The sequence below is a fragment of the Hylaeus volcanicus genome, chromosome 7 (genome assembly GCF_026283585.1).
Source record: "Hylaeus volcanicus isolate JK05 chromosome 7, UHH_iyHylVolc1.0_haploid, whole genome shotgun sequence".
Classification (NCBI taxonomy): Eukaryota; Metazoa; Arthropoda; class Insecta; order Hymenoptera; family Colletidae; genus Hylaeus; species Hylaeus volcanicus.
Window position 1 is genome coordinate 9,645,885 of NC_071982.1, and position 16,635 is coordinate 9,662,519.

Consider the following 16,635-nt stretch of genomic DNA (forward strand, 5'->3'; position numbering starts at 1 on the left):
TCAGATTTTTGGATGTGGTGGAACGATGTTGGGGAGAAATCAAAAACCGACATTTGTTAATATTATTATTTTAATTTTTCATGTAACCATGTTCATATTGTGACAGTTTTAATAGCTTATTATCGTTATCAATATACTATAATATCAATATATATAATTTTTTTCAGATTTTTTGGAGAGGTGAATCACATGCAAAAAAATTCTGAATCGATATTTTCTAACTTTTCGTGCGCAAAGGAGTAATATATTCGGGTAGTTGATATTATTCCATCGTATGGTCGTTGTATGCATATTAAAAGTAGTTTTGCATGTATTGGACAAGTTAAGATTTTAAGAATTACGATCAAATTCCGTATGTAAGTTTTGACTTTTCTCCCGTATCCATTTGAACAATGTTCACTTTTCTTTATTTATACAATAAAATAAACAGTTCCGGCCATATCAGCACGACTCTTCAAAATAGCCTTACTTCCCAACCTTACGTTCCCAGCCTTCCCAAGGAAAACCCAACTCCATCGGTTTATGATACGTCAATTGCTATTCACAAGCAAAAGAAACTCAGAATTTCCTGTTAATCGTTGAGAACTAAAAGTTCTCCTGAATATAAACGTAAATAAACGAAATAACAAAATACCCACTGAAAATCTCAATAGCAAAGAAAACAAGTCCATAGAATAAGCCTGGCATATCTAAATTCATAACAATGACTCATCTAAAAATTAAATATTCATTGGTCTTTTTTGACATTTTTTCTAATGTTTTAAGTTTTATATTATTTGATACATATTGATACATACTATTTTGAACATGTATATAATAACCATTCAATGCAGTAAAAATATCAAAAACCCGAATATATTACTGTTCTACGCACGAAAGGAAATATCGAATTATAATTTCTTTGTATGTGATACACCTCTACAAAAAAATCTGAAAAAATCATACAGTGGGTGTAGCAAGTATTCGTACAGCGATCAATTTCCCAAAAAACTGTATAAAATTGTAATTTATTAGCTTATTTTTTATAAACAATGACATTCTACATGTTCTAGGAAATCTCTAGAATAGATAGATTACAAAAAAAATAGCTATTTATGTAAGTTGCGAAATTAACAAGGAAAAAACAATTAATCGATAGAAGTGTTAAAGCAATAAATATTCACACAACTGTTTAAAAGTACTTTCCTGGAAATTTGATGTTTTCTAATTCTCACGGAGCAATAAACTAATGTGTTTACGTTACAAACTCTGCTGTAAATGGTTCGGCATAAGAATCGTACAAATACTTATTGCTTCTATACTTTTACCCACTTTTCGCATTTTTTTGTTAATTTCACAAATTATATTAACTAGTAAATGTTGTTTGAACTATATCTATCTTCGAGACTTCCGAGAATATGTAAAATATCATTGATTATAAAAGAGGAAGTTAAGAAACTACAATTTCCCCCAAATTTTTTGAGAAATTGATCGGTGTACGAATACATTCTACACCCACTGTATATTGATAACGATAATAAGGTATTAAAACTCTCACAATATGAACATGGTCACATCAAAAATTAAGGTAATAATATAAACAAATATCGGTTTTTGATTTTTCCAACATCGTTCCACCACTTCCAAAAATCTGAAAAAATTATAGATTAATAACCATAACAAAACACTAACAGTGTAAAAATATAAATGTGGTCATTTCATCATTTCTATCAATAAGAATTATTTTTAAACTTTTCGAATTTTTTAAAAATCCATTTTGCAGTGAAAAATTCTGGAAAAGTTCACAAACATGTACACCATAAAGTAGAATACCTGTAATTTTTTTTCAAAATTTTGGATACAGCGGAACAAAAGATATACAACTTAAACTGTAAATTGCATTTTGCGCTGTAACTACCCTTCCAGTAAGGGTACGGGGTTGAAACTTAGCACAAATGGTTTTTTTTAATACTCTATTAAGTGATATGTTCATTGATTAATTTGGCTCAAGGGCACTTTTGAACCCTTATACGGCTATACCCTTTAGTACGAAGTAAACGGTAAAAGAAAAGTTTGATTTTACAATATCCGATGTAACCTATGTTACCGACCTCTTACTTATCAGAACTGAATAAGGATAAGAGTCTGTTATATCCAATAATTTAGCAATTTCTTAGCGAATCGAGGCATAAAGAATTGGAGAAACATTTCGTACCTTAGCGAAGGGTCTGTGACGTCGATTTCATTATTGCTAAGCGAAGACTTCAACTCGGACAGGTCGCTTTCTTGTTGCCGTACTTCGTATCGACAGTCTTTCGCGATAACGGTATTCTTCTGCGGCTCCAGTGGTAGTGTACTATTAAAACGAAAGTTTTGTTAACAAATGGAGTTTTAGAACAAGTAGGAATGTATCGACGATGGATTTGAACCTGCGAAACTTTGAATGCTGTCGATTGTACCATGTGGTCACTGCAGTAGGGCTGGGTGGAGGATCACAAACTGTTGTCATCAAATTGGCAATACCTAGATTTGCACATTCGTTTTCTAAGAAATACCTTTTCTCTTCGTCTAAAGAAACGTTTGTCTCTTCAACTTCACTACCTCCGCCACGAAGTCTACACGCGTCGAATTTGCAATGTTGTTTTCTACTTAACGACACGTTATCGATAGAACTTTGACCGCTACACCGGTAACAGTTCAACGAGTCCTGAGCTGAAAGCTCTACGGTTGCAGGCGAGTTAGGTATTCCTTTGATTTCATGATTTACGGTTGATAGATGAACGTAGCAACTCTTGCAAAATAATTCACCGAGATGAGTCACCACACTGCAACTATTCAGCAATTTTCGACAGTTACCTACGGAGCATTAAAAATTTCTCTATTACTATCTTACTCGATCGATACACAAAAATTCGTAAGATGTTCAAAGAAAATAAAATTAATATATATTAAATTTGTTAAACAAAATTTTGCGATACTAACGACAGGAAAAGCAAAACGTATGCCAGACTTTTCCTAGAGCCAATTTTTCTTCTGCGAAGTAAACCTCGCGATTACAGCGTGGACAAACTCCAGGCATTTATCGATCGGCCCTATTTACTTCTTAAAATATTTCATAATACATGTCACAGATGCTCCAATTCGTATTAGTAAGTGCTATTTATAGTAAATGTTCTTTGTAAATGAGATTTTTTTCCGTCACTCGCTTTAAACGCGTTTTGGCATTCGTGAACATCCACAGTATAATTATCCAACAAACGGTAAATTTCGCACATCGTCAAACTTTCTGATACTCGATCGTATTGATAATTTTACTTAAAGGAAGACATTCGTTGATGCCTTTAACAATTTATACCAATTCGCCAAAAAGGGTTGAAAACGTTGAACGTCAATTACTGATCGACCTAAAATAAAATAAAACACGATTACTTACGCATGCGAGACGATAATATCGAGATTTCGACTGCAAGCAACATCAGTATTCAGCAATTCAAGTTTTTTCAAGGTGAACCGACAGCTCCTTTCAAATGCATATCAGCTTGTTGAAACACATTGGCCATTTTAACACTTTACCTACCGGTAGTCGATTAATCGACTTTTTGTCCCCAACGCTCACCGACCGGTAACTGCTATGGTAACTAGCAAGTATTTGTTATTTTGAATTGAGATATAAGTTGCTTTGCTCTGTAAGCTCTCGTATCTAGAGACGCGGTAGCATCTCGACGTCAAGTACATGAAAAATTATCCGTCACCGCGTATATACTGGCGTTGGAGCTACCACGTATCTTTTACAGGAGAGATGGACCATTCCAACCTAACCTGACATTTCTTTCATGAATATCTCAACACGCCTGCAATATTTTCTAAATTTAAAGGCATTTTTCTCATGTAAATCGCACATAAGCTTTCGAACGACAGAGATATCATAATATCATATCATGAATGTGTCAAAAACTGCAACATTTTTCTTTTCCTTTGACAAGGAATTTTTCGTCAACACTTAGCCAATAGAAGCTAAGGCCGTTCGTCGATTCGTCGACTCTCGGAATCAGTCGGCAAGGCTCGTCGGTCGGAATTGTAATATGGCTGTTACTCATGCCGCTCGTTCATTTCTAACCTCTAACTGTCAGTTTGAATTTGTGACATTTGGTTTCTTGCAACAAGACTTTCTGACATGCATTGTGCGTACTCTTGAAAACTCAAAGGACTGAAACTGGAATTATAACACAATAAAGTGTGCGTTACCAATAGTGGATCTCTTTGTACATTTTCCCACTTTATTTATTAACATTTAAATTTCTGCCACGCGTTGTGCATACTTGTGAATTTTACTCTTATACAATAAATTGTGCGTTACACATAGTGGATCTCTTTCTTTATTTCTCATTTCATGTTTAAAATTTCAATTTCTAGCAACAAGACATTTTGCGATGCGTTGTGTGTACTTTGGAAACATAAAAGACTGTAACTGGTATTATAATATAATAAATTGTGGGTTAGAAATAGTGTAGAACTCTTTTTTCATTTCATACTTCATTTTTAACATGTAAGTTTGTTACAATAAGACTTTCTGCATTGCGTTCTGTGTGCTTTTGAAAACTTAAGGGACTGAATCTGGTATTGTAATATAGTAAATTGTGCATTACTCGTATGACATTAATTTTATTTGTAAATAACACATACAAACCTTATTTTACTTGCAAATTAATGTAGAACTTAAAATAAAAATACATTTGTCTTCTATTATAGTAAGCTTAGAGTCTACAATATACATAATGTGTCTGAAGCCAGATATAGGAAAGAGATCAGTTTGAATACTTTAAGGTTTCAAAAGTACGCGGAATGCATTGCAGTAAGTCTCACTGCAAGAAATTTATTAAAGAAGAAATGAGATATGAATACAGAGATCAACTATTTCTAACGCACAATTTATTGTATTAGAATACAGTTCATATGTTCACAGAACGCATGGCAGAAAGTCTTGTAACAAATTTAAATAATGAGAAAATGAGAAAAGGAATAGAGATCCACTATTTGTAATAGATAATTTATTGTATTACAATAATATATAAAAAGAGAGGTCAGACTTAGTCCTTTAAGTTCTCAAAAGTATACACAACACATGACAGAAAGTCTTGTTGCAGGAAATTTAAATGTTACTGATAAAGTGATTACATTTTTTCTTTAATAAATTTCTTGCATTGAGACTTACTGCAATGCGTTCCACGTACTTTTGAAACCTTAAAGGATTCAAACTGATCTCCCATTTTCTATATTATTGTAATCACTTTATCAGTAACATTTAAATTTCCTGCAACAAGACTTTCTGTCATGTATCGTGTATACTTTTGAGAACTTAAAAGACTAAGTCTGACCTCTCTTTTTATATATTATTGTAATACAATAAATTATCTATTACAAATAGTGGATCTCTGTTCCTTTTCTCATTTTCTCATTATTTAAATTTGTTACAAGACTTTCTGCCATGCATTCTGTGAACATATGAAGTGTATTCTAATACAATAAATTGTGCGTTAGAAATAGTTGATCTCTGTATTCATATCTCATTTCTTGTTTAATAAATTTCTTGCAATGAGACTTACTGCAATGCATTCCGCGTACTTTTGAAACCTTAAAGTATTCAAACTGATCTCCCATTTTCTATTATTTGAAGTCATTCACTATACAAATTATCTTTGTAAAAAGAAGTGAGATCCCCATAAAAAACTTCGAAAAAGTAAATAAATTACGCCAAGTACATGAAAAAGTGGAGGACTTAAGGAGTAATCATAGAAAAATAGAAGATCCCCCTAAAAAAATTGAAGAAAGTAGTAAAAGATGTGAAATCGAAATGAGCAGCCAGTACATAAAGGTCCTCTCCAATAAAGCGCAAGGTGACACTGTGTAACATAATATCAAATTTGGTACTTTACAACTATGCGCAGCTAAAATGCTGTGTTCAACAGTGCAGACGTTCAGACCCTAATGACAACTCATGTAAACTGACTGCTCCGCACTTTGGCAGTGAAATGAAGAAGCTAAATAGTGTATCAACCATAAACTGAGACTGTTTAGACATTTGCCTAGATGCCCGTGGCCTGGAAGTCAAATACTTGGCGTAGCCAGGCAAGGTCAAGGTTTTGATGAATAAGAATTATTTTAAAATGTAAAATAATGAAAATGTACTCATATTGTCGGCGTTTTAAACTGACAAATTATGTGAAAGTCTGCGAGAGAGAAAATATGGGTATTGATGATCTGAGAATCCTTTGCCTGGCCACGCCAAGCATTTGACTTCCAGGCCATGGACATCTAGGCAAATGTCTACACAGTCTCAGTTTGTGGTTGATACACTATTTAGCTTCTTCATTTCATCGCCAAAGTGCGGAGCAGTCAATTTACATGAGTTGTCATTAGGGTCTGAACGTCTGCACTGTTGAACACAGCATTTTAGCTGCGCATAGTTGGAAAGCACCGAATTTGATATTATGTTACACAGTGTCACCTTGCGCTTTATTGGAGAGGACTTTCATGAACTGGCTGCTCATTTCGATTTCACATCTTTTTCTACTTTCTTGAATTTTTTTAGGGGGATCTTCGATTTTTCTATGATTACTCTTTAAGTCCTCCACTTTTTCATGTACTTGGCGTAATTTTTTTACTTTTTTAATTTTTGTACAATTCGCAGTGCCAGGGAAGATCTGCTGCCGAGCGGCCGGTGAAAAAGGCATAGGATGTTGAACCGCTACCGGTCGGTAAAGTGTTAAGATTGTATTTTATATTGCACTCCGAACCAGTCTGGACGTTGCCTGTCAGCTACTCAACGCTACTTTGTGGCAAAAACGATGATATACAGACCCTCGTATTATTTAATATGGTTTTGGAACTAACATATTGTAGTCCGCCACCATCGTAAATCTGTTTTACCGACTGGGTATGGCTACAAGCCAATGGCGTCGAAAGTATCAGTTAAATACGGTAAAATCTCACTTGTAACTGCTCATAACTTCTGACCTAGTCTCGCCTTAAAACTAGCATTTCCGGATTTTTCTCGATAAAATCTACAGGATTATGTAAAAGAAACTTAAAAATTTTAGGTCCGCCAAAGTAAAGTGCAGCCTTAATTTATTTTGAAAATACCATATTAGGTCATTGTAAATAGGCAAATCCTAGAAATGTTAATATGAATAACAATAGAAAATTTAAAAAAATATTCTTACTATAGCAAAACTTTGAAAATTGAACAAGTGTTTTTTTTTATTTAAGCTTCTATGAAACTATATGACAAATGAGAATTATATGTTGTTACATAGATTTATACATAATAAAATTTATCTTATATCCGAGAGTAAACACAGAGTACTTGTTCTTATTTGAACATTATGTTTCAAATATTTAGAGCATTTTTTTTTAACGTATAGATTACACCCTTTTATGAATTTACATAAGTGAGAACACGCTTTACTGTTGGGTTTATGAACTAAGAGTCTTGTATTCATTGGAAAAAATTAAACAATTATTAAAAATTCATTGTCATAGAAAGTTTCATTAAAATATTTCATTGATTTTGTCAAAAGCACACAATTCTCTTTATTTCTGTCACTGAAAAAGAATTCGTCTGAAGCAAGTCAAGTGAAAACTATAATTCAATCCGAAGCACCTTAAAAACTTAACCATTGAGTTAGATTTATACTGTTACACATCTTTGAAAATCATTTTATTTCTTGTTCTTTCATCAGACTATAACTCTGATTTTCCCAAATCGATTGCCAAAAAAATCGTCTATCAGTTTTTTTTTTTTAATTATATTATTTAAAGTCGCATGCCTCCTTAGGGTATTAGCGATCACAGCTGTAAGGTATATTTGGATTTAAATGGAGGTTAACATATAATATATCATGTTGAACTTATAGTTTTAATCATTGTCTTATATGAGGTTAATCATTCTCATTTCTTTTAGAAAAGTTTGAATTTTAATGAATTGAAGAAGTCGTGAATTGTTGTTGAATAGTCCTTGGTTATTTTTCTATTTGTCCAGACAATCAACGCTCTTCCATATACGATACACTTTTCATATTTACCAAACAGGGAAATCGTAATTCGCATCTTACTGGCGAACCCATGAAGACATGAAGTGACATGAAGGCAGTCAATGTGGGTCTGATAAACTTATACTTGTAGCTTGTAGCAAACGTCAAGTCGCAGCTCGCAGCGCAAGTGGCACTTTGATTCAAAGGAAAGAGGTTAAGGGGGCTGCTCGGAAGAAATGGCAGCAATAAAGGGCCTGGGTAGAAATATCCCCTATCTGAGACAACAATTCGCTGCCCTCTTAGGAAACACCAGTACCAGTGTGAAATTCATATGCGTCGTAGTCCTGTTTTCCTATTGCCTTTCCTTTTCCTCGGAAGCGGTACGTCTTCTGAGCGTGACACCAGGTCACTTACTGCCTCCAGCTTTTTGGATATGGACAGCGTTTACCTTCTGTTTCCTCGAGATACACTTCTGGGAAGTATGCGTGGACATTGTCACAGTAGGGCTTTGTGGTAAATTGATCGAACCTCTGTGGGGTGCGATGGAAATGATGACTTTTTTCGCAATCGTTAATTTTGGCGTCGCAGTCCTGTCAGCCCTATTCTACTTATTTCTATACATGTGTACCAATGATCCAGATTTACTGTTCGACATACACATCCATGGATTGACTGGATATATTGCTGGTATAGTTCTAATGCGTGATCATTTTTGTTGTCAGCTACCTATCGATACTGCATGCATGTTATCGATATTTTAAATAATTAGATAAAAGTGAAAAGTAGCATATAAAATTGGTTAGCGTAATGACAATATTGTTTATGTTTTCTTGTAGGTGTTGCGGTAGCTGTGAAACAAATAATGCCAGATCATATTTTAGTTAAAACGCCGATAGGAAAGTTTACGAACAGAAATATACCATTAATGGTTTGGATTTTGGGAGTGTTATTATGGCTTTTTGGATTATTGGAAGGTACTAATCCTACTATGTTTCTCAGTGGTTTATTGATATCGTGGATATACCTTAGATTTTATCAGAAACATAACAATGGTACGCGTGGTGACATGGCAGACAATTTTACATTTGCAAGGTACATTGTAAATTAATTATTTTCTGATAGGTTCAAGTTTATATTTATTCTTGTAATGATAATTTTGATTGTAGTTTTTTTCCAAATGTGTTGCAACCACCAATAGCAGTTGTGAGTAATACGATACATGGTTTCTTTGTACGTATTGGAATTTGTAGAAAGGTAGTTAGAAGATTCGATATGTCCAATGCACCTCCTGGTCTGACTATTAACCTTCCTGGTATTGATCCACATGACAGTGAAAGAAGAAGGTTTGTTGTGTTTTTAAATAACATTTTGTTAAACAGTTATATACAGTATCAGACAAATGACTATGTTATGATATTTCAAATTGTTGTTTGTCTGCTGTTAAATCACTAAAATGATTTATTGATAATGTAATAATAAATTATCTTAGAAAATTTAATAAGTTTTAGTAAAAATATCGATTTCTGAATAAGACACAAAAATGTGAGCATTGTAAACATTGTATTTAAAATGGTCCAGTACTGTATGTAGTATAGTAAAATCAAAAATGCTAACAATTTAATCATTTTAAAATTAAATTTTAACATAATAGCATTTGTATATTATACATAATTTTAATCATTTTCAGGCAATTAGCGTTAAAAGCTTTAACTGAAAGGTTAAGTAAGGATCATGCAAAGCCATGGCAACAAGATCGAACTAAGAAACATTCTCCAATTCCTCCTGCAGTTTCGATTCCAATACCTGAATCTACTACACCTAAACCTCTTGCATCACCTCTTATCCCACAAGTTAGTGTAAACATACATAATCACGCTTCTACTAATACGTGATTACATCAAACAGACTGATTTCAATAAGTATATGTATAAATGTGTTAGGAAACTTCTAAAGAAATTGTTTTTTGAAATATATTGATAATATGGCCGTTTCTAGTAAGATCTTTCTGGATAAGGAAAAAAACGTAAGAAAGTATTAATAGCAAATGTTTTCAACATTGCACAGTTATCGAAAAAGCACTCAGCTATTAATTATACCTGGATAAATCCAAAGAACAAAATATAATACTCAAGCGGTGCCTTGGTATTCATAGCTTTTAATCAGTTCTTATATCCATCCTTAAAAATCAGTCCTTAAAAACGTAAATATTGAGTTGGTTTGTTCTTTGGTATTATCAAAAAATATTAAGTAATTTGGTGAAATACGTTGAATATAACTACGCGTATATATTTTAAAAACATTTCGTAAAATTTTAATTATAAATTACATGAAGAAAACAAACAAATTTTGTTTCAATTTACAACTACGGGGTAATTATAAAACGTAGGATATACGTATAATTTGTGATATTTTTATTATGTACTGTTATGGTTTAAATGATTTTCAAAATCTGTCTATTTATTGTAGAGCCATATTAACAATAATACAATATACAGTCTTTAGAGGATTCTTAAGCAAAACAAATGTGACGAAATCAATTTTTCTAACTTGTGATTCTATTTTCCAACAAAATCGTTGTCTTGAAACTAAGAACTATAAACACTATTTATGTAACTGAGTAACATCGATAAGTGATAAATAATGTAAATGCTTCTAATAAGAACATAGATGTCGATGCTGCATAATTGTAGTATTATTTTATCTTCGATATTGTTCAGTGATAACTGGAAGATACACGTGCATTACTATTAGTAGTGAATAAAAAAAAACAGTCCAGCTTCCAGTAGAATGTTACAAAATAATTTAATTAGAGACAGATTGAATTTTGAAAAAAACGTTACTACTTCTTTAATGCTATTTTACAAATTATTTTATACCATTGGGATTGCAATTCTATATTTTGTACAGCGTAAAACGTTAATATGTAATACATACATACATTGAAATCAGATGATTATAGAACACAAATATTTGCAGCTTGTTTCAAAGTTATGATTTCTTTCTGTCAAAAATATTTTTAAAAATATATTTTATTTTTTTTATAACAAGAAATCATTTTTATCAGATATAAGTCACCGTTCTCATTCTTTTTTTATTTACATCACTATTTTTTTAATGCTATTAATTATTTTTCAAAATTAGACAACATTTATTTAACACAAATAATTAACTGCGATTAATTTTTTCCAGTTTGCTTTTAGGAATGATCCTATTTATATTTGTATCTAAGTATATGCTACAGATAATTTCAAATCCATTCCTCAAAACTTTGACTTAAATTTTCTTTAAATCATTAAGTATATTCAATGTTTCGTTCAATTTTTGTTTGACATACCACACGAATGATGGATATAGATCCAGTTGCTTTTTAATTACAAGTATTTAAACAGTGTGACATCATATCATAATTATTTTTCTACTTCGTACAATGTAACAATCAACAGCTGTGCCACAAATACATGTTACAACTTTTTTTTTGCCATGTGTACCACATTCTCAAACAATTGTTAAACATTGATCACTATAGTTTAAACATATTATTTAAAAAAAAGTATATATATAGAAAGGTGAATGGAAAGTAGTTCATATAAATGTATAGCAATGTGGATATTTCATATATAGATTGTAAATACAATGAGGCATGATGTAAAATGCGAAGGGAACAAGACTCTATAAAGATGCAGTGATTGTAGACATATTGACATGTGTGTGATAATGGAGTAAGATTAAAAACTATTTTTATGTATGACACAGATATGTCGTTTGAGAATGTATGTTATTCATATTTTGGCCTTCCACTTAAATAAAATTTATATAAAAAATTTTTAAGTACTTTTATTATAAGATTTTTAGTCAATTAATATTTATTATTATAAATATGACTAGAGCTGAAAAGCGAAAGGCCAGAATTAAGTGTGCGAATAAATGAATATTTGTTGATTTCACTAAATATATTTTAAGTACCCAATGTAATAATTACACATTATATATATGTACATGTTATATATAATGAGTTTTGTACATACGTTAAAATCGTTAAATCCTGTACAATATTAAATTCTACCGAAAAATTTGTATTCCCTATTTTCCTATACCGTATATGGAACGAGATAACGAATATTAACTGCTTTGCAATATATGTAATAATAGAAATACTTATTTGGGCTATTAATATTATATTGAAAATTTAATTTATATAATTATAATTTTTAGTAATCTGTTAATTGTACATAAATAATAAGTATAAAACATTTTGATATTAATTAAAAAAAGAAATATTTAATATTTTCTAACAAACCCTTTCTAAGAAGCTACACACCTGAGAGTAGGAAATAAATACATGTCTCCATAGAATTAAAACAACTTTATTGCTGTAGTATTGTATAAGTTTAGCGATTTAATGCTGCATATATAGTCCTTGAAAAGTATAAAATATTTTATAATTATTTTTTCCTAATAGTGAGCAGCTCATTTATAGAAATGGTACCTATAACCATTTTTGCTTGCTGCATATCGTCCACAATAGTTTGATCACAATGTATACCAGTTCGTCAAAGTAGAGGTATTTCACTTATCTATAAAATTGTTGTTGGTGCTGTGACCATTGACTCTGAGGTGGTGGAGCTTGTTGTTGAGGTGGTGGACCATATGATGGATCTTGTATGTATCCCGATGGAGATGGCCTTATCGAAGTTGGCGTTGAAGATACATACTGTTGCTGTTGTGGTGTTGGCGGTGGCACATAAGATACTTGAGCAGGGTGCTGAGGCTGCTGATAGTACTGTTGTGTCTGTGAAACTGGAGGTGGTACATTATATCCTCCATAAGTAACTTGTGGAGGTGGAGGAGGATAATAATGATGACTTTGTTGCGTATGCATATCGTGCGTTGTTATGGCTGTATCTTGTATGGGTACGGTTATCAGATTTGTTCTTAACGGAGCGTTACTTGGTGGCGGAGGTCCAGAACTTTGGGAATAATTCTGCATTGATATCAATGCCTGTGGTCTATGCTGTGGCCTGTGTTCTACCGATGCCTGATTTACCATTGAATTCACTCTAGGATCATTTCCCATTATTGGCTGTACCATGTGTGATTGCACGGATTTTATGCGAGTATTTTGTATAGCAACCGACGAAACTTTTGTTAACTCTATATCTGACTTAGAATGCACATATTGAGGAGGATCAACTTGCATTCCCTGAACCTGTTGCGGTGGGGCTGATATATGTCGATGATTTATATGAGCCTGTGTACAAATTATACGATATTTATTCATGTAGTAAATATAATTATTCAAAACCAAGAGGGACTAATTGAAATTACCTGCAAATCTCTTTGACTAAGATATGTTCGTCTGCATCCAGCATTTCCATACCTAGTTCCTCCATGTGTACACATGAACACAGTACCTAAACCAGTTTGCTCTACTCTTGAGACTTTCTCCATACAACGAGGACAAACTTTGTCTTCTCTCTTGGCACAAGATAAGCAAAATACATGTTTGCAAGGTATCTGAAATAACAAAGTTTTGAATAAGTTGTAAATATTAAGCAAAGAAGCATAAACATTACGCTCAAACCAAATTATTATGTTCTATAAACTTAATATAGATGTATTATGCTCACTTTTCAAAATTGTGATAACTAAAAAATATTCTTCTTATATATTTGTTATAAAAATGTTGCTCACCATACGCCCATAAATAAGAATTGGTTTCAAACACTTATCGCAACAATGTATCATGGGGTTTAACACTTTCTCTCCAATGAGATTAACTCTGTGGTCCCATCTTAGACGGAGCATCGGTTCAGGAGGTCCTCTATTAATAGTTGTAAATGTTGGAGCTTCCAACTGTGATATATCAGCCTCCAAATCAAATTGCTGCTCCAAAGGTGGCTGTTGCGTTGGTGGAACTTCATGTTCTTCCAATTCAACTCCAACTGCTTCTGTCGGAGTTTCCTCCGTTTGCTGAGGAGTCTCTTCTTCGTCACTTTCAATAACCTATTTCAAACATATGTGCATTTCATCTCTTCTTAACAAATTAAAACTTATCCAAATAACCAATAAGTTAATCAATAAATGCTTAGTAAAGACTACTAATCATAATCCACAGATCCAGTTAAAAACTGAAATTTTCAAATGATAAACAAATTTACCTTTACTTGTTTCTTAGATCTACCTCTAGCACGACCTCGTGCTCTGCCACGTGCTCTACCACGAGTTCTACCTCTCATTCTTTTACCACCATCTTCCTCCATTGCTAGAATTAATTTTCATTATTTATGAAACAAAATCTAATGCTTGACATCTGTTAAAAGTGAAATTCAATTTTTTGTTGTTTAAGCATAACATCGACAAAACAGGAAGGAAATATAAAAGTTCATTATGAATGTCCAAGGAAATGATATACAGTGAGTAACTTTAATATTCGGACACTATGAGATTTTTACATTATCATATCATAACTTCGTTTCTAACAAAACAAGCAAAAAACATAATCAAGTATTATATTAACGTATATGTTTAGTAAACAATAGTATAAGTTTTATTTACATAACTTACTGTAATTGTTAAATAACACGATTTAAATAAAACATTGTCTGATTTTCGTTACTTTAATATTCGGATACTTTTAGAAACTATTTATTTTGAGGCCAATTTTTATAATAATATATTTTAATATCTTGTTGGGTAGCCATTCTGTTGTATCACTTCTGTTAAACGTTGTGGCATATTGCTAATGATTTTTTTTAAATATTCAATAGTTATTTTGTCCAATTCTTCTTTTAACTGATGTTTCAACATTTCTTTTCAAGATATTGTTGTTGTCCTGATACCGTCGCTCTAGTTCATTCTACACATTTTCGATAGGATTGAGGTCATGTGATTGAGGTGGTGGTTGTAAAACTTTTGAACAATTGTACAGTAAATATTCTTGCATGATGCGTGCCTTATGTTTCGGGTCATTGTCCTGGTAAAACTTAAATGTGTTTAAAATTCCTATTTGTGTAGCACTTTTGTATAAATTATTTTTTAATATGTTCAAATACACATTTTTATCCATAATATTGTCAATAAAAACTAATTCGCCCAGCCCAAATGTGGATATACAACCCCAGACAAGCACACAGCCTCCTCCATGCTTTACAGTCGGCCTTAGATTTTTAAATTTAAATTCTTCATTTTTCTTACGCCACACCATCCTTTGTCCATCTGATCCAAAAATGTTAAATTTACTTTCGTCTGTAAAAATGACATCGTTCCACCATGTTTCTTCCTTGAAAACAAATTCTTTGTAAAATTTAATTTCTTCTTTCGATTCTGTTCATTCACATACAGTTTCTTCTTAGCTACTCTTCCATTCTAACCACTATCTTTTAAGGCTCTGCGGATTGTTTGGGGATGTACCTTCTTCCCAATCTCGTTTAAGAGCTCTGTTGCTAATTTTGGTGCACTGAGTGAAGGATCCTTCTTTATTTTTCTTATTAGTTTCCTCTTATCACTTGCATCCAACTTCTTCAGTTGGCTGTACTCTTACTCATGTTGAGTATGGCAGCAATTTGTCTACATAATTTCCCCTTTGCATTGTGAAAAATCAGAAGTTTTATATTATACGTGGTATTGCTTTTGCATGGCATTATACACGTGCATGTAACGGTTATCGAAGAATAACTGATGAAATAAAGTTTGTTAGTATCATCCGAACAACTGACTGTGTATGTAAACAAACACTTATTCTAACTCGAAGTAACTCTGTGTAAACACTCAGAAAAGGTGCTACACTACCAAGTATCCGAATATTAAAGTAACACAAAAATCAGACAATGTTTTGTTTAAATCGTATTATTTAACAACCATTGTAAGTTATGTAAGTAAAACTTATACTATTATTTACTACACATATACCTTAATATAATACTTGATTATGTTTTTTATTTGTTTTATTAGAAACGAAGTTATGATGTAACAAAGTAAAAATCTCATAGTGTCCGAATATTAAAGTTACTCACTGTCTGTAATATATTAATGTCCAAAGAAATTAAATATATAATAAAGAAAATATTAACAAAAGACATCATCAGTGGTAAGGATATCGTGTAATAGGATAAATACAATTGAACTATTACTAAACATATTACGTTTACGTATCGAGTAAACGAAGTAAATTCTAGTTTCAAAATTTCACGCTCAACGTCATGCTTAGATTCATTACTTACTTAACGATATAGGTTATACATCGAATTCTGTGACGTATTATTTAAGAGCCAAGATCGTATTTGTAATGAAAACAAAAATTAAAAAAAACGATGTAAGAGGGACACTTTACTTACACTTGAACAACAATTAGAGGAAAAACTTTTTCACTATTGTAGAGTCCAATGTTTCTCACTAAACTTCATTTCATATAAGATGAATGAAGAAATAATCTGTTGCTACAACCTTCATTGTAGTAATCCATATGACGTAGAGTACTGTCGTATAGTGTTGTTACCTTGGAAACGATTCTATGCCATGCGAATCGCAGGTATGTTATGTATAATAGTATGCCTTGTCACCTCTGAATTCCTTGTGCTGTTTAATAATAAGCAGGGCCGGCGTTACGAGGGGGAGGGGGGCGCCAAAT

General features: G+C 32.3%; 3 protein-coding genes across 5 annotated transcripts; 1 reads left to right on the top strand and 2 right to left on the bottom strand.

The window, feature by feature from the left end:
* Nucleotides 1-13: 13 nt before the first annotated feature.
* Nucleotides 14-3,948, bottom strand: LOC128879798 (uncharacterized). The gene is made up of 5 exons (XM_054129277.1): nt 3,557-3,948; nt 2,962-3,383; nt 2,409-2,835; nt 2,195-2,335; nt 14-1,630 (listed from the first exon to the last, which is right to left on the bottom strand). Exons 2-5 carry the CDS (start codon nt 3,056-3,058, stop codon nt 1,534-1,536), a joined length of 762 nt encoding a protein of 253 aa, XP_053985252.1. The 5' UTR covers nt 3,059-3,383; nt 3,557-3,948; the 3' UTR covers nt 14-1,533.
* A 2,050-nt stretch (nt 3,949-5,998) lies between these two features.
* LOC128879795 (transmembrane protein 115-like) lies at nt 5,999-12,207 on the top strand. Its single transcript, XM_054129270.1, has 4 exons — nt 5,999-8,696; nt 8,846-9,101; nt 9,176-9,352; nt 9,697-12,207. Exons 1-4 carry the CDS (start codon nt 8,246-8,248, stop codon nt 9,899-9,901), a joined length of 1,089 nt encoding a protein of 362 aa, XP_053985245.1. The 5' UTR covers nt 5,999-8,245; the 3' UTR covers nt 9,902-12,207.
* Nucleotides 12,208-12,357: 150 nt separating this feature from the next.
* On the bottom strand, nt 12,358-16,577 carry LOC128879793 (E3 ubiquitin-protein ligase Hakai). 3 transcript variants are annotated; one of them, XM_054129266.1, is made up of 5 exons: nt 16,343-16,577; nt 14,168-14,271; nt 13,701-14,012; nt 13,335-13,523; nt 12,358-13,257 (listed from the first exon to the last, which is right to left on the bottom strand). In XM_054129266.1, the coding sequence occupies exons 2-5, from the start codon at nt 14,267-14,269 to the stop codon at nt 12,580-12,582; spliced, it is 1,281 nt and encodes a 426-aa protein (XP_053985241.1). In that variant the 5' UTR covers nt 14,270-14,271; nt 16,343-16,577; the 3' UTR covers nt 12,358-12,579. The 3 variants fall into 3 exon arrangements, with proteins under 3 accessions (XP_053985241.1, XP_053985242.1, XP_053985243.1); XM_054129267.1 differs by lacking the exon at nt 16,343-16,577 and adding an exon at nt 16,229-16,253; XM_054129268.1 differs by lacking the exon at nt 16,343-16,577 and adding an exon at nt 16,022-16,040.
* Nucleotides 16,578-16,635: the final 58 nt, after the last annotated feature.